This window comes from Poecilia mexicana, unplaced genomic scaffold (genome assembly GCF_051168715.1).
Source record: "Poecilia mexicana isolate PSO_F unplaced genomic scaffold, ASM5116871v1 scaffold_5, whole genome shotgun sequence".
NCBI lineage: Eukaryota > Metazoa > Chordata > Actinopteri > Cyprinodontiformes > Poeciliidae > Poecilia > Poecilia mexicana.
Window position 1 is genome coordinate 12,046,175 of NW_028263374.1, and position 27,806 is coordinate 12,073,980.

At 38.6% G+C, this 27,806-nt stretch overlaps 4 protein-coding genes across 4 annotated transcripts; 2 read left to right on the forward strand and 2 right to left on the reverse strand.

Annotated features, from left to right (window-relative positions):
- Positions 1–2,352: 2,352 nt before the first annotated feature.
- On the reverse strand, positions 2,353–5,855 carry sys1 (SYS1 golgi trafficking protein). The gene is made up of 4 exons (XM_014972273.2): positions 5,697–5,855; positions 4,886–5,144; positions 4,732–4,799; positions 2,353–2,981 (listed from the first exon to the last, which is right to left on the reverse strand). Exons 2-4 carry the CDS (start codon positions 5,045–5,047, stop codon positions 2,741–2,743), a joined length of 471 nt encoding a protein of 156 aa, XP_014827759.1. The 5' UTR covers positions 5,048–5,144; positions 5,697–5,855; the 3' UTR covers positions 2,353–2,740.
- Positions 5,856–7,130: 1,275 nt separating this feature from the next.
- Positions 7,131–16,602, forward strand: LOC106906822 (bile acid-CoA:amino acid N-acyltransferase-like). The gene is made up of 13 exons (XM_088005520.1): positions 7,131–7,313; positions 7,406–7,434; positions 7,902–8,032; positions 8,760–8,969; positions 9,162–9,261; positions 9,915–10,105; positions 10,183–10,358; positions 10,884–11,000; positions 11,115–11,200; positions 12,514–12,607; positions 13,166–13,246; positions 15,155–15,290; positions 15,381–16,602. The coding sequence occupies exons 3-13, from the start codon at positions 7,921–7,923 to the stop codon at positions 15,479–15,481; spliced, it is 1,404 nt and encodes a 467-aa protein (XP_087861646.1). The 5' UTR covers positions 7,131–7,313; positions 7,406–7,434; positions 7,902–7,920; the 3' UTR covers positions 15,482–16,602.
- LOC106906099 (protein S100-B-like) lies at positions 15,957–16,718 on the reverse strand. The gene is made up of 3 exons (XM_014971191.2): positions 16,698–16,718; positions 16,331–16,474; positions 15,957–16,155 (listed from the first exon to the last, which is right to left on the reverse strand). Exons 1-3 carry the CDS (start codon positions 16,701–16,703, stop codon positions 16,006–16,008), a joined length of 300 nt encoding a protein of 99 aa, XP_014826677.2. The 5' UTR covers positions 16,704–16,718; the 3' UTR covers positions 15,957–16,005.
- Positions 16,719–21,684: 4,966 nt separating this feature from the next.
- On the forward strand, positions 21,685–27,617 carry inpp1 (inositol polyphosphate-1-phosphatase). Its single transcript, XM_014971198.2, has 6 exons — positions 21,685–21,952; positions 23,864–24,069; positions 24,155–24,215; positions 25,264–25,464; positions 25,539–25,713; positions 26,699–27,617. Exons 2-6 carry the CDS (start codon positions 23,866–23,868, stop codon positions 27,192–27,194), a joined length of 1,137 nt encoding a protein of 378 aa, XP_014826684.1. The 5' UTR covers positions 21,685–21,952; positions 23,864–23,865; the 3' UTR covers positions 27,195–27,617.
- Positions 27,618–27,806: the final 189 nt, after the last annotated feature.

Below are 27,806 nucleotides of genomic sequence, written 5' to 3' on the forward strand. Positions count from 1 at the left end.
TCATCAATGTGGAGGATTTTGTCCCACTGCGCTGTTTTAATTCAGTCACAATGGATTGTTTTTTACCTGCTTTACGTCACACAACAGCATCTAAATCTTGTTTTGGACTTTAGACTAGTCTATTCCAAAATCTCTCTTTTTTTAAGAAGTTCAAAGTTGAAACTGTTCTTCTGCTTAGTAACTGGTACATTTGTTGCATTTTGCAGGAGGAAACTTGCTCCACATCCCGGATGTTATTCTGTTTACTAAAAAAGGAAAAGCAGGGACAGATCACTGAACTGCACCAGAGCATGTTTAGCTCAGAACATTGACTAAGGCTTCCTGACAAACACATTGTGGTAAAAACAAAGTACACTCTCTCCTTATTGTATGATTTTAACATAAAAAAAATTGTCTGGTAATTTCCTGATTCTGTATCTATTGAAATTCAACCTCAAGTGGACAAAAAATACATACTACCAATTCAAACATTTACAATATTTATTTTAAAAAATGATTGTAAAAATGCTGAACGAACTGTAATTTATTTGTCTCTCATTAGAGCAAATCTAATCAAGACGTTTTAAGGACTTCTTTGAAGCACAACATTAATGTATGAACCATGAGGCCTTCAGCATTACTCCCCACAATGAGACGCTAACTTATGTGGTGGCATCTAAATAGCTTCCCCATTTACTGATAATGACAAATGTTTCATATGATCCAGTCAGGACGTCAAATAAACATAAAAGGTCTAATATATCTCCAGGTTTGGTCACTGTATAAATGATGAGCTGTGATATGGACAAGCTATAGAAAGTGTTTTACGTCTGACTCCAATAAACTTAAAACATTTAAAATAATTACCATTATTAACAACCAATATTTTATTCAAATGTGTCTAAACATGTATAATCTTGCATTAACCTTAAATGACCCACCTTAAAGTGAAAACATAGTGTGAAGTCCTTTAGCATCTTATTACTTGAGATGACACCAGCACTAGTTACGAATCTGTTGGCCAACGATATAAAAACACGTTTTTGAAAACACTAACACCCCGCTGTTCTGCACAGAAAGGCCCAACAGAGATTTTATGTCTTGTCCATATTGATCAAATGGGAAACAGCTCTCGAATTACACTAAAGCAATGCATAGCCTGCACTTTCAAAGCTGCAAACTCCAAAGACTGAGATTGTCTGAGTTTGCATCCCAAGACTAAAAAATTCAGCTGGAGTCTCAGAAGCATTATGGAGGCACTGCTCCAGAAAACGTCCGTGTATTTTCCCCCCGTCGTATTCCCTGTTGTCAGAGCTCAGATGATGGCTGACAAACTGTCCCTAAATGGGCCAGACTGTTCTGCATAATACATAAATACATGCAGACCCAAAGCCAAACAATAATAGCTGTGAAAAATGCAGCGCAAGCTTAACGAGAAAGTCCTGCGATGAGTCTGAATATGCAGACTTTAATCTCGACTGGCAAAACCAAATCCGATTTCAGTCTCAATAAAATTTTTGATTTCTAACATAAAAAATGTATAAGATTAGTTCTAGCATTATGGACTGTATGTAATGATACAGTTAAGATACTCATCTACAGAGAAAATGTGTGACAAAAACTGGATATTTGATCAAAAATTGATGAAACCACAAGAAGTAAACCAGTCAGGGAGGCTGACAGTCACCAGATGTCTGGACTGTGAAGTGTGGATGAAAAACCTCTAAGCCTTGTGGGAGAAAGTGAAGTAATCTGATTAAGCCAAACTGGAACTTCAGGGTCACAAATCTGGAAAACGCGTTTGGCCCCCTGTGAAACAGGGTAGAGGAAGTATCATGCTCTGGGGTTACGTTTTCAGATAAAATGAGTGTTTTTGTCAAGTTGGATAAATACGAATACATATGAACAGATGACACTTTTCAGCTCCACAGTGAATCCAAACACATTTTTAAATTAAAAATAGAGCGGTGTAGCCAGATAAAAACCGATTTGTGGTTTCACCGATCCTCTAAATCCGACAGAAAAATCTGTGGATCCACGTGAAGACAACTGTGGACCAGAGACCAGATACATTTAGAGAGCATTGCAAATATTACCTAGTAAAGATGTGGTTTGCTGACAGAATCAGAAGCCTCAACAAAGCATTAGCTTAACGGTGAACGCATTTATGCAACCTGGTTATTGGAGCTTCTGCAGATCGTTTTTCAGTTGAATTTACAGGATTCATTTCACATTAAAGATGTTACAACGATGAATATGACTCATTGTGGTGCCAAATTTTCAAGCGTTAATTTATTGCTATTCAATTATGTGGCTGTTGAGAGATCCAGCAATAAGCTAGGAACTTTATAGTTACTTTATTAACCAGAACCCTGAGAGTTCAGGACTTTATTCCACCGGGCGCAGGATGTACAGGAGTAAAAACGACTATATTCTACATTTTATACACCATGAGCGAGAAGAAGGAACTGAGACAGGATGATAATGTGGACACAGAGTATCATGATGATAAATACATCAACATGAATCAAAGTACAAACTGTAATCAGCTGTAGGGATGATGGTGTGCTTTCAAAAACATTATAAACACAGAAAATACTGTCAAACATTTAATAAGGAGCTACGAATAAATATCCAGTCAGCTGGAGGAAACTTCATGATAAGACTCGTAACTATTCAGTCCGTCTGTTCACACAGGCTTATAAACAAGGGAAACAACCTTATCAGCGAGTTCCTCGGGTCTTAAAAACATCTGAACAGTTCACAGGTTCGATTTGGGTCCAGTATTGACCGGGATGGCCCTGAGCTCAGTCCGCATGCACAGGTACTCCCCGATCACGGCCATCAGCGCGATGCACGCCACGTTGACGAGCCACCAGGAGAGCGCCGAGGGAAGGTGGGAGTTGTAGATCCAGCAGCCGATCATGTGGAAGAAGTGAACGGTGACGGTGAAGTCCAGGCACTGCTTCCCCCGGCGGATGAAGAACCACAGACCCAGAGCGCTGCCAGAACATTGACAAGTCATCGTCAGCAAAGTTCAGGGGGAAAAAAAGGGTTTTAAAAAGCTGCTGGGTGTAAAAACATAAAATAAAATAAAAAATAGTAAAACAAATTGGTGTCGGCTTAACTTTGTTTTGAAGACTAAACATGTTTATTTCAAAGTTGTTTAGGTTAAAAAAGCTGCTATATGACAAATGGAGAGTTAACACAAAGGAGACTTGACACATTTATTTCTAAAAACAGATGAGTGGGAGGAGGAGGAACAGATCCAAGGCAACAGAATAAACTCGACTCGCAAACAAAGGGAAAACGTTTGCTTGCATAAATTTAGAGCAAAACAATCAGACAAATCTTCACTCTGCTGGATGAGCAATTTGTGTTTCATGTAATAAATCTTGAAACTACAAAACATTTTAAAAGCTAACCTTGAAACGCATGATACTTAATAGCTTCAATTTACTTTTCCATTCACTGCTCTATTTTATATTACTTACATTTTTTTAAACAGTTTTTAGTATTTGTCATTTCCTACTCTCATGAAGCACAAATAACCTTTGATCACTGTAAAAATGTTCAAACCAAATCATAGAAAAATACATTTTCTATCAACTTTAAAACAGAGAAATGCAGAGAAACTCCTACATCAATGACACCAGTAAAATAGCACTCAGGCCTCCTGAGGTGAAGTCAGAGACACAATCTCCCTGAGGAGTGACAAAAGAAACCCTTTAACAGAAATGTTTGTGGAAGACAAACCAAGTCAGAAGTGGGAAAATTTTTCAATATTTGCGTACAGCTTCAAGTCATTTATTCAAATATATCTGTTCAAGGTTTCCCCCAGAAAACTTGCTAAGCCCGGTGGTCATTCATCCAGCGGCCTGTCGTGTTTTTGAGTTAAAAAATGTTTAAAGTTGACATGAATTTTGAAAATATCACTTGATAAATATGAGTTATTGAAAGAATGAAAGATTAAAATCTGCACACAAACTATAAAGTCTTAAAAAAAGAAAGCATTTTAAAAAAAACTTGCCAAGTCTGGTGGGGGCACAAGAAAAGCCTGGTGGCCCGCCAGGCTTACAATACACTAAACCCTGCCTGTTTGACTGTACTTACTTCCCTGACACCTGGTTATTACACACACTGCTGAAACGGCGTCAGGATGGCCACTAAAATGATTTAATTCACTGAGCTGCTGCTGCTTTTTGCTTCATTTGTTGCCACAGAATCACACGTTTCACTGGAAATTACACCCATACTATTTATCTCTAAAATTTTCATTACAAATTGAAAGGTGCTTTGGTCATATGTGAGACACATTTTCAGTGGCTCAGCTTGAGAGATTGCTGAAAGTGAACAACTTCACGTAAGCAACAGGAAGAATTGATTGAAGTCAGTGACTCCAAGCAGTCAACTAGGTTGACAAAAAGTTGTTTTTTTTGTTTTTATCAGTTTGAATAAGTTGAAATTGACTGTATTATGTAATAACGAGGATCCTACTGAAATGTTTGTAACTCACTTTAAATCTGTTTGCATGATTAAACCAAACTTATTGTGTAAAATATTTATTGTGAACTGACACTGTTTAATAAAACTGAACTGAACTGACAAAAAGAAAGGGACAAAACGCTTCCATGAGTCGTAATTTAAGGAGTCTGTGATACCTGAAGGTGGTTTTATATGTAATGAATAGAAAACTTCCTATTGTTCTCATCTGTTTGTGTATGATCTGAAAAAGAAAGCAGATCTTCTCACCAAGTAAGAGAGTTCAAGATAAATGCCATCATCGAGAGTCTTCCCTGCATGGTAGCAAAGCCAAGGACCTATTTCCAAAAAAAAAAAAAAGAGTAAATGTACAACATGCAGGCTTAAAGGAGCAGATGTATCACGAAGAATGAATTTAACCTACTTCATAGCTGAAGATCTGATCTAGGGAGCGACTGCTCTGCACAAGGCTGTCCACGCCAGCCAACCACAGGCCGAGGAAGCTGTAGTAGATGCACTGCATCAACACAATTTGGCAGATAATGAGGACTGGGTCCCAGATGTAGCTCCGGAAGTTGCTGGCCATATTTCACTGACGCTCCACATGCAGGCCCAAAGAGTGCTGGTAACTGGCCCAAAGCATCCACAGCTGGCCCATCCAGTACCACCTGCAACCCTCCAACCTACACCCAAAATTAAATGCATTACTTCACTCAATTTTTTATGGTAGCTCTACAAATCTGGTAGAAGGTATGCAGGTAAGCTGAACATATTTTTAAACACTTTGCCCTCACAGCTTCTTTAAAAAACTAAGACATTCACTGTAATAGTAGCATCATCATACATCTTCATAAAGAAGGAAAAAACATCTGACCATCTTGTAAAAGTATGTTTATCAAGTTATGTTATCTTTAATTTAATAAGGTAGACGTTGGAATATTAATAGTGTTATTTTATAACATGTTTAAAGGGCCATTTTCGTGGTTTTAGTTGAACTGGAATATGACTTAAAGAGCTGCTAGCATACAGACAGCTATTAGCTGACTCCTCTAAAACATTAACACGAGCAGTCGTGATTCCTCGGGGAAAACAAGGAGAAAATGCTCTAACATTTATCCAAGAAAATAAGTTTTATTGCGTTGGGTTTTGTACAACAATAACAACACGGAAGACGATTGGTGCTAGCATGTTTTTCAGGTTCCGTTTAAAAATGACAGAGACAAAAAGACACACACCTGGAAACTGGACCACGGACACTTCAGGAGAAATTTAAACTGTAATCCCTTTGGTTCCTCACGGGGCTTAAGCCTCTCCGGGGATGAGCTGGAGGTATTGATGGTGGACTAAACCGAGTTCACAACAAAGACGTCACAGCAAAAGACCCGGAAACTAAACTAAACTTCATCTTATTCTGTGAAAGCAGGGAAACAACGCTGTGGTGCATTACTGCCACCTACCGGTAAAGAGTAGGAAGGTCCATTTCTAGTTTCGGTAGGGTAAAATACTTATTTTTTTAGGGTATTTAATGTCCTATGACATGTTTTATATGAGCATAATTGATACTGCATAGCATTGTTTACCTTTTTCAATCCTTTAAATTGAAATTATTTATCTTAAATTACAAAGAAAAAAAAACCTACGCTGTTGTCGTAGTTTTGTTGTGTTCTTATTTATGCATATTTAAGTCTTATTTCTTTATTCCTTGTTCAGGATTCTAATTACCTCTAATTAATGTTTATTCCTAGTAAACTTTCATATTCAATATTTTTCTAAAATCAATATTTATGTTAATATTTACTTCAGCTTCAGCTAAGATTTTTGGCAGTGGAGTCTGACATTCTGTGTCCTACTCCTGACTCTTCTTAGGGGGGGGAAGCGCTTTTATGTGGACTGTTTCTATTTATTTTCCCTGCTATGTGTGATTTTGGAGTTCATTTATTTTCAGCCGCATTGGAATCAGTTTTTGTACATTTTAAAATATTTTTCTCCTCTCAGTTTACTTTCAAACATTTTTCTTTCATCTTCAAACTTTGTTCTTTGGTCCTCTAATTTTCTTGAAATGTTACTTCTGTATTTTAGAAATAATCATAAATCATGTTTAGCTATACCTAGTGACCATATTGGTGAGTTTGAAGGGGTCATAATCAACAAATATCCACTTTGTCACTTTTAAACTAACTCACATCCTCATACAGTAAAGGCTGTAGCATTTTATTGATTTCCAAAAAAAGAAGAAGTAATAAGTTCAAACTCAGGTGTGTTCCTGTAATGAAGTTGAATAGCTTCGGTAAAGACAACAGACATCAAATAAAAGTAAATATGAATTTGAAATCAACAGTGGGATTCAGTCAACATTTATTATCATTTAATTATTTCATACAGATGTAAATTGACCAACACTTTTTATACATTTTTTAACTTTCCCTTCTTTTAAATATCATATTTTTATTATTTACTTGTTCTTTATTTACTTTTCTAACGTAAAATAGAAAAATGTAGGAAGGAGATAAGTATTGTTTTGGATCGTGACGTTGCAGCGACATGTGTCAGCCCCTCCCCTTTCATAATCACACCTCACACTTTTACTTCAGTTATGCAGTTCTCTTAATTATTATCTTTTGTATAAATCTTTTACTTGACTTTAAAGAGTTCAGTCAGCGGTAAGGTAACTTTTAATCGATTTCAGGCGTGAACTTGTTTTTACTGTTTGCTGCCAGAAAACTTCCGGTTTGATCCTGTTCTCCAGATGGAAAGTGCGCCGAGAGGGGATATTAAACGTTCTGCTTAAACTTTGTGCTCGTTGTTTGCTCGGTGGCCCTTCGGTTGAATCTAATATCCTTTTAAAAGGGACAGTGAGTGTTCTCTTGGTTGTACATTATGTTTTTGTTTAAGACATGCATTTTGCACATCTGGAGATGACTTTTACTCATATTTTCATCATTAGTGTGAAGCTGTGGAACGTCCCTTTAACGCGTGAGTGAGGTTTAACCGGTTTTTACAGCAACATTCACATTTACTTCAGTAAGTAAATGTATAAAAACATTGCCACAATAAAAACATTTTGTTTTTATTGTGGCAAAGATTACCACAATAAAAACAAACTGGGACAAAACAGAACAAAATGTGCAGGGTTTTTATTTAATTTTATCGATTTGAATATATGTATTTGTGTCCAAGCCAGAAAGCAAATACAAATAAAAATGTTCTCAGTGATTACATAAAGTATAACTTTTTAGTTGCTTTTATTCAAAACACCCTCCTGTGTTGGAACCAAAAGGTCTAAAGTTAATTTCTAACACTTGAGCAACATAAACAAACAGACCGTAGTAAGATTACTATTTGGCATGTCTTTGTTTTCCACTCACTGAAGCCTTTGGAGTCAGTGAGAGATGATTTTTCTGGTGTTTCTCTGCTTGACAGTTCGTCATTCCTGCTTGCAGAGCACACAGAGAGGACGTCATGTTCAGGACACATGTGAGTGTGAAAGCCATAGGGCGGCTTTCTGGTTTCATCCAGATGGATCCAGACTTCACCGCCTGGAGGAAACCGGCAGGTTTGCAGCGGCTCACAGGTGAAGTTATGGTTTATTTATCCAGCGCTTTGTTTTACAGGTGAACACATAAGGAGGAAAACCTATTACTTAGAAAACGTCTGTACTTTTACATAAATGTATTATAGTAATGTAATCACTTCTTTTCACTGGCTTTTTCTTTCATTTGATTTAAATACTGTTACTGGTAAAACATGTTTATTTTTTGTTTTTGTATAAATATTTACCTCAAATTCTTCAAATAATGTTGCATCTCTTGATATTTTCATGCTATAAACATATATTGAAATATTAACGTTAGGATCCTCCCTTTTTGGAGGATACTCCTCTTACTATTTTACTGGGACTGCTCAGGTTTGCCTCTAAAAAAGGATTTAGATTGAACAAAAAAAAAAAATGTTTAGTTGTCTGTGGGGCATAAAGTGAGCCCTCAAAATAAAACCAGACAAATAAATAAATAAACTTGGATAATGTTCTCATTAATTCCTCCAAACTAACTTAGTTCAATTCCACAGTCACAAACAGGGATTATCTTTTTTATAATGCTAATAATCCACAGTCTCTCTCTCTCTCTCTCTCTCTCTCTCTCTCTATATATATATATATATATATATATATATATATATATATAAAATGCTGCACATCTATTCTCCTTCTCTATCTACCCACTTCCTGTTTGACTGTCATCAATAATTTACTCTGAGTTCTCTGCTGCGTGTCACAAAGTCCCATTGCTTTTATCCTGCAGGGAAAGTTCGGTGGAAGAGCAACACCAGACCCGCTCCTGTTTTGACGGCCGCTCCTGTTCGCGCCCTCGTTGACGAGCAGGTCAGCATCAGAGGACACTTCCTGCCCCTGCACTGTCCCGTCACATTGCATGCAAGAATGCACAGCGACGAGGGAGATCTATGGGAGTCATTCGCTCATTATAACGCAGATGAGAGGGGAACTTTTAGCTGTGAGTGAAACTATTAAGTGATTCTTGTTTTGTGAACATATGTGTTGATAAGTAACGCAATTTATATTGTCTACAGGTAAATAAAGAAGACATAGTCACCATTTTATTTTAATATAAAATGGTGACTATGTAGGTTTTCATTTGCCTTTTTTGTTTTGTTTTTTGTTTTATTTCTGCCTTTTGTCTGTCCAGTAACTCGTGACCCTTCAGTGGGAGGCTCCTATTTGGGCTGCGAGCCGATGGGACTCTTCTGGAGTATGCAGCCAGCTCCTGGAGGAAGAGAAGCTTTAAGGCAGGTGATGGAAACAAGTTCACCGAGAACTTCAAAGGGGGAAACATGTTTCATTAAACTCATTTATGTGTACTCTAACACACTAATGAAAATTATTAAAAGTTCATATGCAGCATCCTGCAAAATGCAATAGTGCATATCCCAAACATGCTGAAGAGAGACACATAAGACGTGACTAAAATTAGATTTCTGGCCAACATGCAGCCCGCTCTATGTGGCGGGAAAGTAACACTGCACATAAGTATGAAAAAAAAGAAACGCAGTCACAGTGAAACATGGTGGTGGCAGCATAATGCTATGGCTGTGTCTCTCTTTAGTTGGCTCTGGGAAGCTGATCAGAGTAGATGAATGGAGCAACATATTAATAAGAGCCCGCATCCATCCTGTTGGGATCTTCTCTCTGACTGTTGGAATCTCTTGATTGAAAGAAGCGTGCATGGAAATTAACAAACCAGATTAAGTCTGCGAGACAAAAAGTGAGCTGCGTTTATTGTTAGACGTGCTGCAAAGAAAAGAACGTGCACAATCCCTGATTTTCTTCTTTCTATTTTATGTTTTCCCAGGTTTAGGTTCTTACATTTCATCATTGATATTTAGTAATTTGTATAAAAAGCTGTCATTTCTGACTGAAATCTGCTTTCTTTTTTCTTTAGACTGAGGAAGAAGAGCGTGGAGAGTCCTTACACGGTGCATGTTTCTCTGCTGGAAGGCCACGTCTCAACCAGCGAAGGGCAGCGGTCCGAGCTGGCTGCGGTGACTATTGAACGGTGGTACATCGCACCAGGAGTGAAGAGGATAGAGATTAATCAAAACGGACTCGTAGGAACATTGTTCATACCACCCGGTGAGCCTTTTATCCATTGATGTTGTGACTTCTCACCGGTGGAGGACATTACTTACTTTTGTCCCGGCCTGCTGCAGGCCCAGGCCCGTTTCCAGCCATGTTGGATCTGTGGGGAATGGGTGGAGGACTGCAGGAATACCGCTCCTCTCTCCTTGCATCCAGAGGCTACGTTAGTTTTTCTCTTGCCTACTTTGGGCACAAAGATCTGCCTGGCCCACCAAATTGTATCAACGTTGGAGATTCATATTTTAAGGCAAGATAATTCTTCCACTTCTCGTTGTCCATCGCAGCTCCTGTTGATTTAAACCTTTCTGATTGTTGACCTGAATGTAGATGTGGTCATGTGAGCAGCTATTTTAACGATTTAGTGTCATGTTCTTTTGTCTTTCCCATTTTGAAAAGTGCTTAAGACGTATATCCCAGGAAATAAAAAGTTATGAATTACAAATTAAAATCTTTAAGGCTGTCTAAAGAGTGAAGAATGAGTTTCAAATGGCCTCATGGGCACCCAATGGGTGAAGTATTTGCCTTTCATTTGAAAAGTTTTGCCTTCCAGCTACCTTCATCGTTAGTGGAGCTAAACACTAACAAGGTGCTTTTTATCAAAAAATGATAATTTCTTAACCTTTAATTTTTTTATTCCCACCATTTAACATACAGCCAGTAAAATAAGATTATGCTAACGTACTATCTGGTGAATCTGTAACCATGCAGAGGGAGCTGTACACGTTTTACTTACTAAACATGTAGCTGGTCTTTACTCGTCTTCCTCCCACAGGCTGCCTTCCTCCTGCTGCAGGATCACCCTCAGGTCGTCTCAGACAGAGTCGGCATCATTGGCCTCTCCTTCGGATGCTACCTGACGCTTCGCATCCCCACCAAAACCGGAGTTAAAGTCCGTCACAAAGCTTACTGTCTCATTTTAAACTCTCTTTCTAATTAAGTATGTTGGTCAGTAATCATGTGTAACATCTAAATCGACTGAAATTTTTTCTGTGTTCCTCTGCAGCCATCTTGTTTGGTTGGCATCAACGGCCCTGTGGGCTGCACAGTGTCACTCTTGAATTCAGATGGCAGGACAAAAAATGTTGACAGGTAAATAATCAGCTAGGTGTTGATGATGATGATGATGATGATGATGATGATGATGATGATTCAGTGAATCACAAAGTGATTCACGACCACAGACAGCTTGAAATTAGGCTTATTTGATTTGATTTATAAGAAAGTCAGTATATTGCATTCAATGCTGTCCTTCAGATCAATATGGTGATAATCTGTAATATAAATTGTCTTGCAAAAGCACTAAAACTGTTTCACATTTTCCAAACAGCCTCAAACTACGACGTCTTTAATGGAAATTTTGTGTGATGGACCATCTCAAAGGGCTGCATGGTGGTTCAAATTGTGTATAGAGGCTAAAAGTTTTACCAATTCTTTGCCAAATAGCTCAATCTCAGTCTGACTGGATGGAGAGCATAGATACTCAAATGGATTTAGGTCTGAACTTTGACTGGGCCATTCTAACACACGGATATGTTTTGCTCTAAAATGTTGTGATTATGCTAGAAGATGAATATCTGCAGCCTCTTTCAGTTTTTCTTCAAGGATTGCTCCTTATTTAACTCCATTTAAGTTTGACCAGCTACTTGGTTATTGCTGTAGGAAGGCAGTACCGCAGCATGATGCTGCCACCTCTATGTTTCAACAACAAGAAGACCAGGAGGTTAATTTTGTTCTCTTCCTCATCAAACAACCTTCTTCCATTCTTCCACACATTTGCTGTGACCCCTTCATGACCTCTGCTTTCTCTGAATAATTTCCTCCCCATCCATTAATGATCTTATCTGTTTAATTGAACAGCCATGTCTTTGTGAGTTTACAGTCAGGCCAAACCTTTTCCATTTTCACATGATGAACTGAACAAAGCTTCTTCTATAACAAATCTTTCCATATAATCTGTCTATTATGTTTCCTCGTCTTCTTGCTGTTGTTTAGTTTCTGACAAATCTCTGAGATCTTTACAGAACTGATGGATTTATACAAAAATGAATTGTTTAAAAGTGAACTCTGCTTTGCGTTTTGTCTGAATTTCAAAGGCAGGTTGTTGCACAAGATTTTATTTTGGGATATGACATTAAATGGGGCTGACCAGAAATGCACTCCACATTTCTCACATCTTGTGTTTGTACTCTTCATAACTAAGAGCTACTTTGTGTTGGTCTGTCACAAACAATCTCAATTAAATACAGTCGTTATAGTTGTAACGTGACTAAACTTCAGGAACAAATATGTCCTGTAGATACTACTGAGCAGTTAGTAATGAGTGATGCTACAAATTTCATCAACATGTTATAAATAAGAATACAATTTATCTCCTGGTTTTCCTCTTTTTTGTTTGTTTTTAGTTACCAGGAATTTTGGAATTTCGATGATGAGGGCTGTGTCATTTTTAAAGACGCCTCTCTGCCTGCTAATATTCCTCCTGACAATTTTCTTAAGGTAACAGGACAAAAACTGTTCACACCTGGTGTTAACATCCACCTTTACTGATCTGATCACTCACATAAGAACAGACGATCCTGTGAGACTCCATTTTAAATCACAAATACCCATTTAAGATGTATTGAGCCACAATTAAGCAGATTTGTTATTCAGTTTAACTCTCTAAACAGCTCTGTGAATAGAATAGAAATGTCTTTTATTGTCCCACAATGGTGACATTTTTGTGCAACAGCAGCAAAAGTGACCAGAGATAAGAGCAAATAGACTCAAACAAAGGGAATATAAAATATATTTTAAAAAACTGAATAAAGAATAAAAATACTATCCTGTAAGAGCAAAATTTCAGCATTAATACAGCATAATACCAAAGTCCAGGAGAATGTGAAACAGTCTCTTTGAGAATTAAAATACTCATTATTTACAAAACTGTTAATTAAAAAAAAAACTTTGCAGTAAAACGCTATGAGCACACAACCAGGTTTGCAAACGAGAAGATCTCATTAATGTTATATTATGTCCTACAAGTTTTGCTTTGATTTTCTTGTGTTTCTGCAGGTGGAGAAACTGGACTGTCCTCTGATGTACATAGTGGGTGAAGATGACCTGAGTACCGCAAGCATCGAGAATGCAGATCTGGTAAAGTTGGTTAAGTGACTCCTTTAAATCCAGATTGACAGGTAATGGTTTGGAACAAGGTTCTGACACCTTTCATGAGTACCATCTCAAACAGATAGTTTTCTCTCCTGTAGATCAAATCAGAGAACCGCTGTAAAGCTCTGCTTCTATGAAGTATGAAATGTCTTCTTGTCACCTAAATAAATAAAATTCTCTGTATCTTGCCAAGTTTGTATTGGACATAAGAACTTGTGCTTGTGTTTTACTGATCTTTCTTTCTTCTTTTTTTTTTTTTTTTTTTTTTTTTTAATGGTGTGCATTACCGCCACCTACTGGTATGGAGTGTGGATCAGAAGGCAACTTGTATAATCTCCCCCCCAAAAGTAGGGGAAAAAAACTTATATCCTTTCTATCAGTTTAGTTTTCTTAAGATAGTTTATTAAGTAACGTAAATATTCAGATGTAGAAGAATACCCCAAAACATCTTGTATTTTTAACTGTAATTTATTCTTTACAAGTCTACATTCTAACTTCCTTCTCTCCTCAGAGTACTTAGGACATAACAACAAAACATGTTTTACTGTCTCTTCTTGAAAACCAAAATCACAATTACCTGTTGGATGTTTCCCCATTTTAAATAGTCTACTGTTTAAACCAGTATGACCAAAACGTAGCCTGGATATAATGTTTTCTTCTTTTCTACTTCTTCCTGTTCCCCTCATTGCACCAACTTTCCTTTGGATACTATAAAGCCATCTACCAGTTCTATCTTCTTCCCACTGCTTCTGCCATCCTTCTTTAATCTTTTGTTTTAAAATATATTTTATTTCCTCTTTACTAAATGGAATTAATATCTCAATGTAACTGTTGTTTGAAGCTTGTTTTGCATATTTATCTGCCAACTCATTTCCTTTAATTCCTACATGAGACGGAACCCATGCAAAAATGACTATTAATCCCATGGCCTGAATTCTATGAAGTAATAACTGAATTTCCAATGAAAGGTCTGGTCTACTATTAGACTGATTATTTTTAATTGCGTATAATGAGGAACTTGAGTCAGAACAAATTAAACTTCTCAAAGGATGAACCTCTTCAATCCAACCTAAAGCCAAAATGATTCCCATCATCTCCCCTGTAAACACTGAGACCCCATCAGTAATCCTCTTACATTTTTTAATATTAAATTCTGGGACGATAAACGACACCCCATTATTACTACTTAAACTCTTAGAAGCATCTGTAAACACTTGAACAAAACCAAAATATTTATTATCTATATATGATTGCACTGAATATGATTCTGAAAAATGTCCTTTTTTCCTCTTCTCCAACAATGATAAGTCCACAACGATATCATGACACTGGTTCATCCATACTTATTATGGATGAACCAGGGAAAGAGGAACTGTTTGACTCATATTTATAGACGATAAATCAAACTCTTTCACATCGCTTTCTATCTCCCAACCAAAGGATTTTAAAGTCTTTTCCCCCTTTTCCCAACTAGGTTTTAAAATTTCTTGACATGGATGGTTTTCATAATGACCCTTTAAATAACTCCAATAAGATAATCTTAACTGCAATCTTCTGAGCTAAAGTGGTATTTCCCCCATTTCAACTAACAAAGCTGAAGTGTTTTACTAATCTTCTTCAGCGTTAGGCTTTAAAGTCAGTCTTTCCTTCACACGCCACTACTGCCATCTTTTGGCGATAATTGGTATTACACGAAAAATTTACTGTATCGCTTCCGCACCACACAGCATAATTGAAAACACGGATAATAAAATTTTAAATTGTTGAGAGAGTGACTCTGAATTACTTTCAATAATCCTTGGTACCACATATATTTTAAATAATGTTTAAATTTTAGTCATCAATCTATCAAATGTCTTTGGCACTTTTAATTCTTGGTTTCTGGATCATCAGATTGAGGAGAGGTTAAGGTCTGCCGGTAAATCCCACCTGCTCACCCGCTTGTCCTACCCCGGTGCTGGTCACCTGATCGAGCCCCCCTATTCTCCGAGTGCAAGAACGTCCATGTGGTCCGTCAAACCCAAGAAATGTGAGCTGCCTCTGCAGTTTTACATGACTTCATTCATGTTCTTTACTTATTATTGCCATTATTACATGAGATCTGATGTTTCTGCTGCAGTGATCACAATGTGGGGCGGCCACCCTGCACTGCACGCTGCCGCCCAGGAAGATGCATGGAAGAAAATACTGGATTATTTGGAGAAAAATCTGAGAAGCTGAATATCTGGAGAGATGCTGGATTTGAGAAAGTTTTTTAATCAGAAATGTAAATTGGAGCTGGAGTTCAATTTGCACAAAAATGGACAAGTTAATTTGTTGCTATGCAGCAAATTGTAGATCATCCTCAAGAGAGAGCTGCTTGGTTTTTGCCGTCATTCTAGTGCCAACCACTGGACACACATCAGCGAGGAGGAAAGTCACAGCAGCAGCAAACGTATTATAAAACTCCTGTAGAAACTGAGCTGCTGCTGGATGATGGCTTCTGAGTTTTCCGACTTTGTGCCGTATGATCCAAATACCGGGCATTTCATTTCATCCATTAAAGTTTATAACAAACATGTGCCAATTCCCCAAGCAGAATAAATCAGGTTATGAAAAGCATCACAATAGAAATAAGATTTAATAACAACCTTCTCTCTAACTTGGTTAAAATACAAATGAATCAAGTCACACTAGTAGACAAACGGAGCCAGACTTCCAGATTTCCTCAGTTGTTTAATGAGTATTTAGTGTAAACATAATGATCAATGTTTGTGGTTCTGGTTGAAGATGTCGTGACATGCTGAAGTAACCATGGCGATGAGAGCTATGAACTCTTTGAAGTCGATCTCCAGGTCTCGGTTCTGGTCCAGATCAGTGAAGAGTTGGTTCAGGATCTTCTTGTCCTTAATTTTCTGTTTAGAAGGAAAATGTTGATTAAGTGCAGGAACCGGGACAATAAATCAGACAAGATGGAAAAACTACGGAAGCACATGTGATATTTGTTTCATAGATCTTGGAGGTTTCACTCATGCAGATCTTGAGTTTGATTTCCTGCGGTGATTAAAATAATCAGATTAAATTACTCGCCTTGATGAAGTGATTCATCTCATTGTTGATGAGAGCTTTAAGGTCTGCCTTCCTCAGCGTGCAGTTTTGACCCGAGTATTTATGGAAGACTTTAATGATACTGGCCATACCGTTCTCCAACTCTGAGAAATCATCTGCAGAGGCCTGCAGCAAACAATTTAAAACAAAACATCATCATTTAGACTTCCTTACATGTAAATGTTAGTTAGTATGAATTAAAAATAAATCAGAAACTTTCTTTGTTTCTTTCTATTAAACTATAAACTAAAACACTACATGTGTGAGTTAATGACTTACCATACTGTATTAGTTCCCTGCATTTATTTCCAATTAGAATACTATTTTGAGATATTATAGTCCTCCTTACCTCCATCTTCAGCAGCTGCTTTCTCCAGTGAGGATCTTGAGTGCGACTGAAGACTAAATAGCGGGAAGCTGTCTGCCTCGCCCAATAACAATGGACATGGACACGTAGCTGAATCGATCAACCACATGGAGGCTTCTCATGTGTCATACAGCGCATAATGCATTTTTAATAGATGCAAGTGGTCAGCTCTTTTACCAAACACCAAACAATCTCCTCATGAAAAGTGTATTTTCACGGTTGTGTGAAATTACTATATATATATATATATATATATATATATATATATATATATATATATATATATATATATATATATATATATATATATATATATATATATATCAGTGTTGTGTTCAAGACCACCTAACCCGAGACCAAGACAAGACCAAGACCAGAGTGTATCGAGACCGAGACAAGACCAAGACTTTTAGGGTCCGAGACCAAGTCAAGACCAAGACCGAGGAAAGTCGAGACCGAGTCAAGACCAAGACCAGCGGCCGTGCTACATGACACAATAAAATGTAAAATATGATCGAAATTGCTTCTCAAAATAATCTGAAAGATCCATATTCCCATAAAAACACCTAGATATTAAATACTTAATACATTTTACCAATATTAAATATTCCATTTCTGTGTTACAATGTGTGATGGTCTCGTGCCATCCCTAAAAACATAACACCCTGGGAATTTGCCCATATTGCTCATATAAGAATCCACCACTGTTGCACCATTAAACATAGCAATTGAGGCAATGCCCTGATGGTAAATAACACTCAACTATGAACACTGACCAAGGAGCAACAAGCAAGAAGTAACCAAACAGAAGGCGCTCATCGGGACTGTTTTCACTCTCTCTCCCAGTACATGAAGCCAGGTAGTCTGACACCATGGCAGACATTACAGCTGCCACTTTGAACAAAAACAAAGAGCAATGTGCATGCTCTGCATGCTCTTTCGTTCTTGTGTTTTAGTTATTTGTTCATTTAAATATCAACGTACATAATTAAATAATGATGCAGTGTACACAGAGCATTACTAGAACAAAGAACGGGTGTTCTGTCAGGTCAGATCGTCATACGCTTAACACGAACTCACGGTGTTCTGTCAGATCAGCATACGTTGTCAGATAGTCGTACACTTAGCTCAGACATGCATACGCTGTCATTACCATATGATTTTATTTAATCAGCAACATAGAATCATGACGTAGATCATCATACACTTGGTTATTAACAGTTGTATGGCATCCAGCTGCAGCCAGACCTACTTTAAATACACTTTGAAACCACGACAACGCATGTATATCTATCTAGTTATCATATTATGTCATATTATAAACAATTTAATGACTTATTTTCGTCATAACTTGTTGCATATGCTGAACTGACAACTCCACTGACGGTCGGACTTCTTAAGGCGCATGCGCTGGCATGGTACTCACTGCATGTATGCTAGGAACATAGAATCATGACGTAGATCTGTTATTAACAGTTGTATGGCATCCTGACTTAGCGGTTAAGTGAGTTTTACACGGCGTGTGTTGTAGCTGACTCCAGCTGCAGCCAGACCTGCTTTAAATACACTTTGCAACCATGACAACACATGTATATCTATATAGTTATCATTGAAAACAATTTAATGACTTATTTTAGTCATAACTTGCTGCATATGGTGAACTGACAACTCCTCTGACGGTCGGACTTCTTAATGCGCATGCGCAGGCATGGTACTCACTGCACGTATGCTATTCTGACAGTGTATGGTAATCTGATAGAACAACGGCTCTCAGTGAGTGACACTCCAGTCCTATCTAATAAATAAAGAGCCATGGAGAAGAATCGACTGTTTCTGAATGTCACATCACTATATTGCAGACTTTTGGACATAGCGTTGTCCTATATATGCGACAAGTCAGTCAACATCTCCGCACAATAATTCAGGCAGTGAGTGACTTTTTTTCATCACAAATTCTTATGTGTCTCTGTACAGCTAGCTTTGCTAACATCACGTTAACGGGGCTTACCTTCTTTGAGCTACTTTTCTAAGTGACGAAAATAGTTAGACGTTGTCCCCATCGTCTCTGAAAGCGAAGCGCTGCTGAGTTAGATCTGGCCATCGGATTTCTTACTATTTATGCAGCGCTATTATATTACTGACGATTAGACAAACATTTTCTGCCGCTGAGAGAAAACCACTGCGCATGTCCTGGAGCGCCGCGTGCGAGTGAAAGGTGGGGAGGGGGAGGAGGGAGTAGCGCCGCGCGCGAGTGAAAGGTGGGGAGGGGAGAGGGAGGGGGAGAAACACTTGGTTGCTTGGATTTTAATAGGTGAGTTTTGCATCCACTGAAAACAAAGATGTTAACAAATAAACTGGACAGTATGCTGCACGTTTAGTGATATTTTCACAGTTGCGGTCTCGACTGGTCTTGAAAGAAAATGCCGAGTCCTCAGAGCCCGAGACCGAGACAAGACCGAGACCAAATGCGGTCGAGTCCGAGACGAGACCGAGACCATCAGAAAACGGTCTTAAGACCGGACTCGAGACCAAGACCGATCTCGAGTACCACAACACTGATATATATATATATATATATATATATATATATATATATATATATATATATATATATATATATATATATATATATATATATATATATATATATATATATATATATATATATATATATATATACATACACTATAGCTGAAGAGCAGTATCCCCACTGCCACATTTCATTATTGGGGTGATTTTTTTTATCATGATTCTACCTTCCATAGCCTTTAAGGCAAAAAATTTAATTTTTGGTCTCATCAGACCTGAACACCTTCTGCGACACTATCTCTCCTTCATGGTTTCTAGCAAACAGGCTATACATGGCATAAAACCATCAGATTTGTGGCGTCCATGACTAAAAGTTGTTAGCAGATTCTCCCACCTCGGCTGTAAACCTCTGCAGCTGACCATGGACGACTTGGCTGCCTGTTTGATCAATCCTCTCCTTGCTCAGTTTAGTTGGTCAGTCTCTTTCCATTTTCATGTGATGGATTAAGCAATGCTGCGTGAGGCGATATAAGAGCCTGTGATTTGTGTTTTATAACTCAACTCTGCTTCAGACTTTCTCCCCGACTTGTCTGCTGTAGTTTTTGTAATGCTCTATTTGCTCTATTTATTAATTATGGTACTTATAAAGTCAGTTTGCACTGACTAGATATAATTTAGACAGATCAGAGTAACTGAGGCTTAATGCAAATGCACAGCATACATTATATTCTATCAAGGTATAATGAAGTAAATTGACTCGGTAGAGTGCTGTATCATTACAAAGATAATAGATCTTCTTTCTTTTTGTTTTTTTAAAATACATCGTTTTGTGTTTCTATGAATTGTCAATTGGTGCTTAGTTTTGAGAGACATTTTTTTTTCTTCCAACTACTCTTTTTCATTCAAAACTTTTGTTTATATCAACATGTGACATGTTCATTTTAAACTGTAAATGAAATCAATAAATAAAAAAATAAATTCTTACTAGTAAAAAAGCATGCTTCTCTTCCAATTTACCACTCTGTGTTGACCTATCAATATCCAGATACAATGCAATGGAGTGTGTGATTGCGAAAACAGGGAGAGGTTCAAAGGATATTAGTCCTTACAATGCACTAATATCCTTGTAAAAGCACTGATGACTGCAGGATGACTGTCATCCTGTTCGGTCTTGCAGGATGCTTTCAAAGAAGATTCCAGTAAAAACCTAAATAGTTTTTCATTGGTTCCCTATTAATAAGAAATACATCCTGTGTGTCATTAAAAGGTATTTACATCAAAACATCTTTGTCAGTAGGTAAGCTACGAATGCCACTGTTTTACTTAATTTTGGATGTAAAATTATTGATAAGAGAAAGCTTGAACTGAGTCAAATATCTCCAATACATTGGTCATTAACAATTGAAGTTGTTGTAATATTTATTTGAAAAGCATTTAACTCTGCATGTGTGGTTTCTGTGCCTCTCAGCAGCAAGCTGTGTGGGGATGCTTGTGGCTGATTTGTGGCATCACTTAGAGAGCTAAAATATGTTATGCTGCCTTGCAGAGAAAGATAGAGGTTGCAGCAACAGTCAAATCAGAATCTGCTGTTAAATTTGGACTTGCCAGCCTCTTTTCTTTTTAATGAATCTGTCTTTATGTATGATTACTGTTGCTTAACAGTGAACGTGAACATGTGGGAGAAGAATTTAATGTTGGTCATTTCCCTCTTGTTGGTCGCTGGAGGAAGAGAAATTCCTACTCAAGATCCATTTTATTCAGACTTTTGAAATTGTACCTACTGGGTTCATTATAAAATTTGGGGTATTAATTTGGGGGGTTTGAATAATTTATTTTCACCAGAGAATCAGACAAGAAGAAATTAGCAGTATCTAACACCAAAAAACTAAATGACCCCCATAAATATTTACATAAATAAACATTAACAACTTTTAAGCAGCATCTCTCTCTTCTGATGCCCTTCTCAGGTGAGGAGTTAAACCAGGAAGAGGTGAACGCTTGTTCCACTAAATCAGGGGTGTCCAAAGTCGGCCCTCGAGGGCCGGTATCCTGCACGTTTTAGTTCTCTCCCTGGTGGTAGTAACAACCTTTTCAGTTTGTCAATGTTCCCCTTAGAAACTTCTAACGAGCCATCATTTGATCCAGGTGCGTTAAACCAGACCGACTTTGGGCACCACTGCACTAAATATTGTTAAAACAATACAAATATAAGAAACAGACAAATTGACAAATTTGTAACAACAGTAGCTTTGTACAGAAAGAATGACCAGCCCCTCTGTTTCTCAAGAAGGTCTCCGCAAATGTCTAATCACAGCTATAAAACTCAAATAGCCAAAACACTTGACCTGTCACTCAATCATGCATCACAAGACTCAACAGCTGTATCTAATTGTCACTTGAACGCACCGCGCTACGTTTCCGCCTTAAAAACAGCTACAGTGGCAGCGCATTCCATGACGTCATACGTTACGCTCCTGTCTCCGCCTCGAATGTTTAAGCGTAGCTTGCGAGTGGAGCGTCCGCCCTTCCTGCGGTAGGAAACTGACGTAAACTGAGCGGACAGGCAGAGCTCGGCATTAATTAAAAGCTTAAATATAATAATTTGACTGAAAGCCCACATCCTCCTTCTGAGCTCATTGCATTTTGAGCCAAACCGGAAAGCACAGTCGCCGAAAAGGAGATAGAAAGGAGGCTATAACCTGGCGTTGGTAAGGTTTTAATCATTCACTTTATCTTTTTTTTTTTTTTTAACTGCTTTCATTTAAATTCCTGTCATACATAATTTCTCATGAATGCGAAGCTAAGCCCGTGTCCTCGCTTTTAATAGTACAGCTGAGTAGACAACAATGACGACGATTTTTGGGTCGGAACAAATAAAATTGATAAAATGACTATTTATATTTCAGTCTGGATAAAGGAGTCCTATGCAGCAGTAGTTCTCCAGAATCTCTTCATCGTTAAACATTTTTACCAGCACTGCTTTTGACTACTAAACGCTATCAACTGATGTAGTAGTATTTGTCTCTGTAACAAATGTACCTTTAGTTAAACCACAGCTAGGCAGTAAAGTATGGATTTATACTACATTTGGTAAAATAAGGGTTTTGAAAACCTCTTCAACTTTACTTTGGTTTGGGTTGGTGGCATTACTAGAGTAGAGCTGCCATTGGTAAAAACTGTAGCAGACAAACGGGTTCTAAACTATTTTTGACAGCTCCTGAGGCCTTTTGTCATCAGATCTTCAGTCGTACCATTCTGCTTATGTTTCTGTCTTCATCTTTCCATTTGATGAAGATAGCTGCCATATTCTACTGTATCACCTTTGAATAGATGTTATATTTGTCAGTATGGTGAAGCTGTATGCTGCCTGTGCTCGTTACTTCACCTGGTGTTTACTGGAATGATGGTGGTATACTGTTTCTGGTCACTGGAACCAGTGGGCTCATAAGTCTGTCTGCTTGGCCATCATTTTCTACTGCACAAGGTGTCGAGCTCCAGTCCTGGAGGCCCTGCCCTGCAACTTTTAGATGTACCTCTGCTGCTCCACACCTGAATAGAATAATTAGGTCATTAGCAAGGCGCTGGAGAACTTATCTAAGAGGAGGTAATTAAGCCATTTCATTCCAGTGTTTTGTACCTGTTGCACATCTAAAAACTGCAGGGCAGCGGCCGTTGAGGACTGGAGTTTGACACCCCAGTTCTACAGACTGGGGGGTAATGCAACAGTGGAGACTTAAAAAAATGCTCCCACTGGAACTCGTCAACCACACAATCTGGTTTTTATTAAATAAAATGACCCTCTGGTTTCAATTATCTCAAAACAAATTCTGGTCATTCCAGTCTGCTGTGTTCCTCTTGACTAGCTGCATTCATGTTTTTCTCCAACAGGTTTTGTTGGAGCCACTTGGAATGCAAACGAATGCATCTAAAAATGGATAAGATCCAAAAAAAACTGAGGGATAAAAACACTTATGTTAACATAACTTTGATCAGCTGCCTTGTCTTAAGTAAAGATTTATTGTGCAATTTAAAACAAATTGAAATTTAAGTTGTTCCACAGGTGGCAGAGACTCAAGTGAGTTTGATTTTTACAGAAAGAGGTTAAAAGCTTTAGGATATTGGAGCTTGTCCTAAGTGTTTAATTATTCAGGTACACAGAAAAATCATACTAATTTTCTCTAGAACAGAAAGTAAGAAACGTCAAAAGTCTAAACCCTTAAAACATACTTTACAGAGTAACACCTCTTTGAGGGTCACAAGAAAATGCGTCTCCCTGTAAACAAAGTAGAAACAAATTAAGGCCGGTTTAAAACTTTTTGACAGCAGTGTTTAGATATGACTGGTTTCTCCAATCAGAGTGTGCCTCTTTGCTAATCTAATGCTGTTTTGCATAATTTAAAAATATTTTCCTGGGAATTGAATTGTGAGCTGCATATGTTTGAACCCTCTCTTCTAGGTCACATGCAAAACCCTGTAGCCACATCCCTGCTGCTCTCATTTCTTTTTTCAGAGGCGCCCTGTTTTCATTTTCAGGCTATAATTAGCCCATCATGTGCGTGAGCGACCTTCTCCATCCCTTTTATCCCCATTCTCTCACACAATTCACCTCTCTTGCGCAGACATGGCCGACCTGCTGAGGCTGCTGCTGCGGGTGGCTGAGAAGGCCGCAAACGTGGCTCGCATCTGCAGACAAGAGGCTCCTCTCTTTCAGCTCCTGGTGCAGGAGAAGACCGGAGAAGACAAGAACAAGAAGTTCGTGCAGGACTTCAAAACGCTCGCCGACGTGATGATTCAGGAGCTGATCCGGCACGACGTGAGAGCTCAGGTAAGGGCGTAAATTGTGAGCCATAAGTAATAAAGTTGTAGAACTAGATTGAGTTTTTATGCTCATGGTTTGTTTTTCTGTGCAGTTCCCAGAGTTGGCTGGATTCATTCATGGAGAAGAGTCTAACAAGTTTGAAAATGGGCTTGGTAATTATTTATTGGTGTACATTATTTCTGTCATGTTTGCCTTTAATTTTTGTTGTTTGCAGCTCATAATTATAAGTATAATTATATTTATAATTGCTGAATGCGCCACACACTACAAATGGAAAGCAAAACCTCCAGCTCTGAGTTTTTACTCTAAACTCGCATAGCCTCGCATTTGGTTTGAAAGCTGCCACTTGGAGACTTAACAGACCAGCACTGCACCTGAATTGTTAAAAGCTCTGCATGCAATTTCCCACAGTGGTGAAAAAATGCCTGCAGTTCTGACAGCATTTAGGTAGCTGTTGTAATTTCGCCTGCCTTGTATTGAAGGACAAAGTTCAAATAAATGGGCTCAGCAATTCACTTGTCTATAACGGACATGTTCATGAGACCGATACTTCCATTTAAAAACTGTAGCAAGAGTTGAAACATCTTAACTAAACAAGACTTCCCTCTATTGAGGTACTTTGAGGTTTTTTTTGTCTTGGTTGACTGAGAATTTGCACCAACATCCTTGGATTTAATTTCCAAATGTCAAGTTCCAGGTTCATAAGAGAGACTGAGGCTGTCAAGCACAAATGATTTGTTGGAGAAATATTGTTCATGCTAATAAAATGATTCCCTTGTTGAGAAAAAATTAGTCATCAATGAAGTCATGTTAGATTTAAATTCAGAGTGAGGGGAAAATGGATCATGTCTTATTCTGCATTTGTAAACATCAGGCTTTAGGTATTTATGTTTGTCATGGAGGTATGTTAAAAGTTTTTCAGGATTTATAAATGACTTAAATCCCTTAAAAAACAAAGCGGATTGTGATGCATTTATTTTCACTACAGATATTTTCTCTCTTGCCCTAAAATATAATGGAAATACCTTTAATGTTACACATGACTGGCAGCAGTTTTATACACAGAGCTGATTATTCGTGCAGATCAAACACCCAGCACTTCAGTGTGTCACAGTCCAAACATTTAGACGCGGTGACATCGTGTGCTGTGTAAACGCATGAGGTCATTCGTTGTAAATTAAAGCCTCGCTGTTTCTCCAGGAGAAAGCGTGACTGTTACCGTGTGCAGCACTGAGGAGGAGACTGCAAAGCTCCTGGCCACCGTGCTGGATGGCGACCGGACGGCGGCGTCTCTGCTGGCTCGAGCCGTCCACCAAGACCCGGCCACCATCGAGGCGAGCACGGACGGGCTGACGGTTCCGCTTAAACCCTCTGAGCTCGGCATCTGGATTGACCCCATAGGTAAAAACGCACCAGCTGCTTAAGTTGGCTCCTTTAAAACAAGAGCTGCTTATGATGATCTCTTATGTGTGAAGACGCCACCAGTCAGTACATCGAAGGGCGCGAGGAAGTGCTGGAAGAGGGCCGCCTGTCTCCTTCAGGTCTGCACTGTGCGCTGGTTCTGATCGGGGTTTACCTGCGGAGCACAGGTGAGCCCGTCATGGGCGTGATCAACCAACCGTTCAACAACAAAGATCCCGCTGGCACAGGGTGAGTTAAGCAACTCAGAACCTCCAACTCCTGTCTAGCAGTTTTGATCATTCAAGCTGTCTTAAGTTCATTTAAAACTTTTAAACCTTGTCACACTTCCTTGTATTTGACTTTTTGTTTCAACTGTTGAGCAAATGTACGTCTTCAGATTGACCAGAAAGTGCAGGAAGATCACCTTAATGTAAAAAGTAGCACTTACTTTCTAACCAAATAGAAAAATAAAATCTTCATTGGATATGTAGTTAAATGCATTAATTGGGGACAAATTATGCCACAGTGACAACCTGAGACGACTATTTATTTTGCGTCTACCTTTTTGTTTTTTTAGACGATTGCCTGCTCTAATTTTCTGGATTTCATTTGTCTTCACATTTAGTTTCTTAAATATACAACATGCATTTCATATCCTTCTTATGCTGCTTTTGCGCAGCATCCCCTCCAGATTATGGTCAATGAAACTTTCATAGGTCTATGGGCTATTCAAAACATGTTCATCGCATTTTTTGAACAATCATTTTCAGAATGAGATTTTAGTCGGCTCAGTTCTGCTTATGTTGAGATTTTCAGAATTGCTCCAAACAAATGTATAATTGTACAGCGGTATGTCTTTGAAAAGCAGAAGTGGAGCCTCATACAACCAGCAAGAATGAATCATGTGGTTTCTGGATGGCAAGTAAATGACAAAACATTTCTTTTCCAGCAGCCATTGTTAAAACCAGCTGACCAAACATGCTGGAGCTCAGCTCGGGTTGCTATGTAATGGCACAGCTTTTGAAATGGCACATTTTCCAGACACCAAAAACTTATTGCCAAAGAATAGGTGGTTTCTATGCAGTAGGTCTATTTTTAGAAGCAGTTGAGACCCAACCAGATGTATAAAAATGTGAATTTTTCATAAAATGCTTTCTTTAATGACCGCTGTGACTTTACTGTTTCTGTCGCTGAGCTTTTCAGGCTGACTAAAAACGATCCTCTCTCCTCTCAGCTGGAGAGGAAAGCACTACTGGGGTGTGTCCTGCGGCAGCACGAACATCTGCTCCGAGTCCAGACCAGGAGAGCGATCTGAGGGAGGCCTGTCCGTGGTGCTGAGCTCCAGTGAGAAGCAGTCGGTGAAGGAAGCTCTGACCTCGGTGTGCGGCCCAGACAAGCTCATGTACGCCTCTGGAGCTGGCTACAAGGTCCTGTGCGTCATCCAGGGCCTGGCGGACGCCTATGTCCTGTCAGAGGGCAGCACCTTTAAGTGGGACTCGTGCGCTCCTCACGCTCTGCTGCGGGCCCTGGGTGGGGGTGTGGTGGACTTGGCTTTGAGTCTGCAGCAGTCGGAGAGCGGAGCACAGGATCCCAGGACAGAACTGACATATCACCAGCCTCGCGCTGATCGATCGGGAGCAGACCGCTGGGCCAATCATGGCGGCCTTGTGGCCTACAGAGACGTTTCTCAGCTCCGCAGCATCCTGGGAGCCCTGAGGGCTAAACTTTAGGTAAAAACGCCTCGTGAGTTTGAATATGCCACCATATTTATCTTTTCTATGTTAGTGGAGGGAGACGGGTGTGAACAGAAATATTATAAATGTGTCTAACCAGATTTCTATGGAGCGTTGCCAACTAAATGTGAGATGAAATGTTTTTGAATTGCATTAAACAGACAGGTTTGCAGTATTTGTCCCTAAAGCAAGCAAAGTCTAAAATTTGGTTGTTTTGTGTTCATGAATTAAAGTTATTGTAAAGGCACCATTACAACCATTTAGAGATCTGGAGACAACTCGAGGTTAAGTGCCTTTCCATGTGGAAGCCAGAAATGACTTTCTGACTGCAAGATGACTTCGCACATATGTCACCCTATGTACTAAAATGTGTATTTTGTATAAAAGATATCATGAAATTAAATGAATTTATTCACAACATTTTTTTTAAGTCTTTTTACAAGTGGGGGGGGGGATGAAAGCCAAGTTTCCTTTTTAACTCAAAACTAAGATGTGCAAGTATGCACCACTCTGGTCTATTATACAAAATCCTGAGGTTTGTTTTAGTAACTGGCCAAAAGGTGGAAATCTTCAAGGGGAGCAAGGTGCTATAAAAATATACAGAAATAT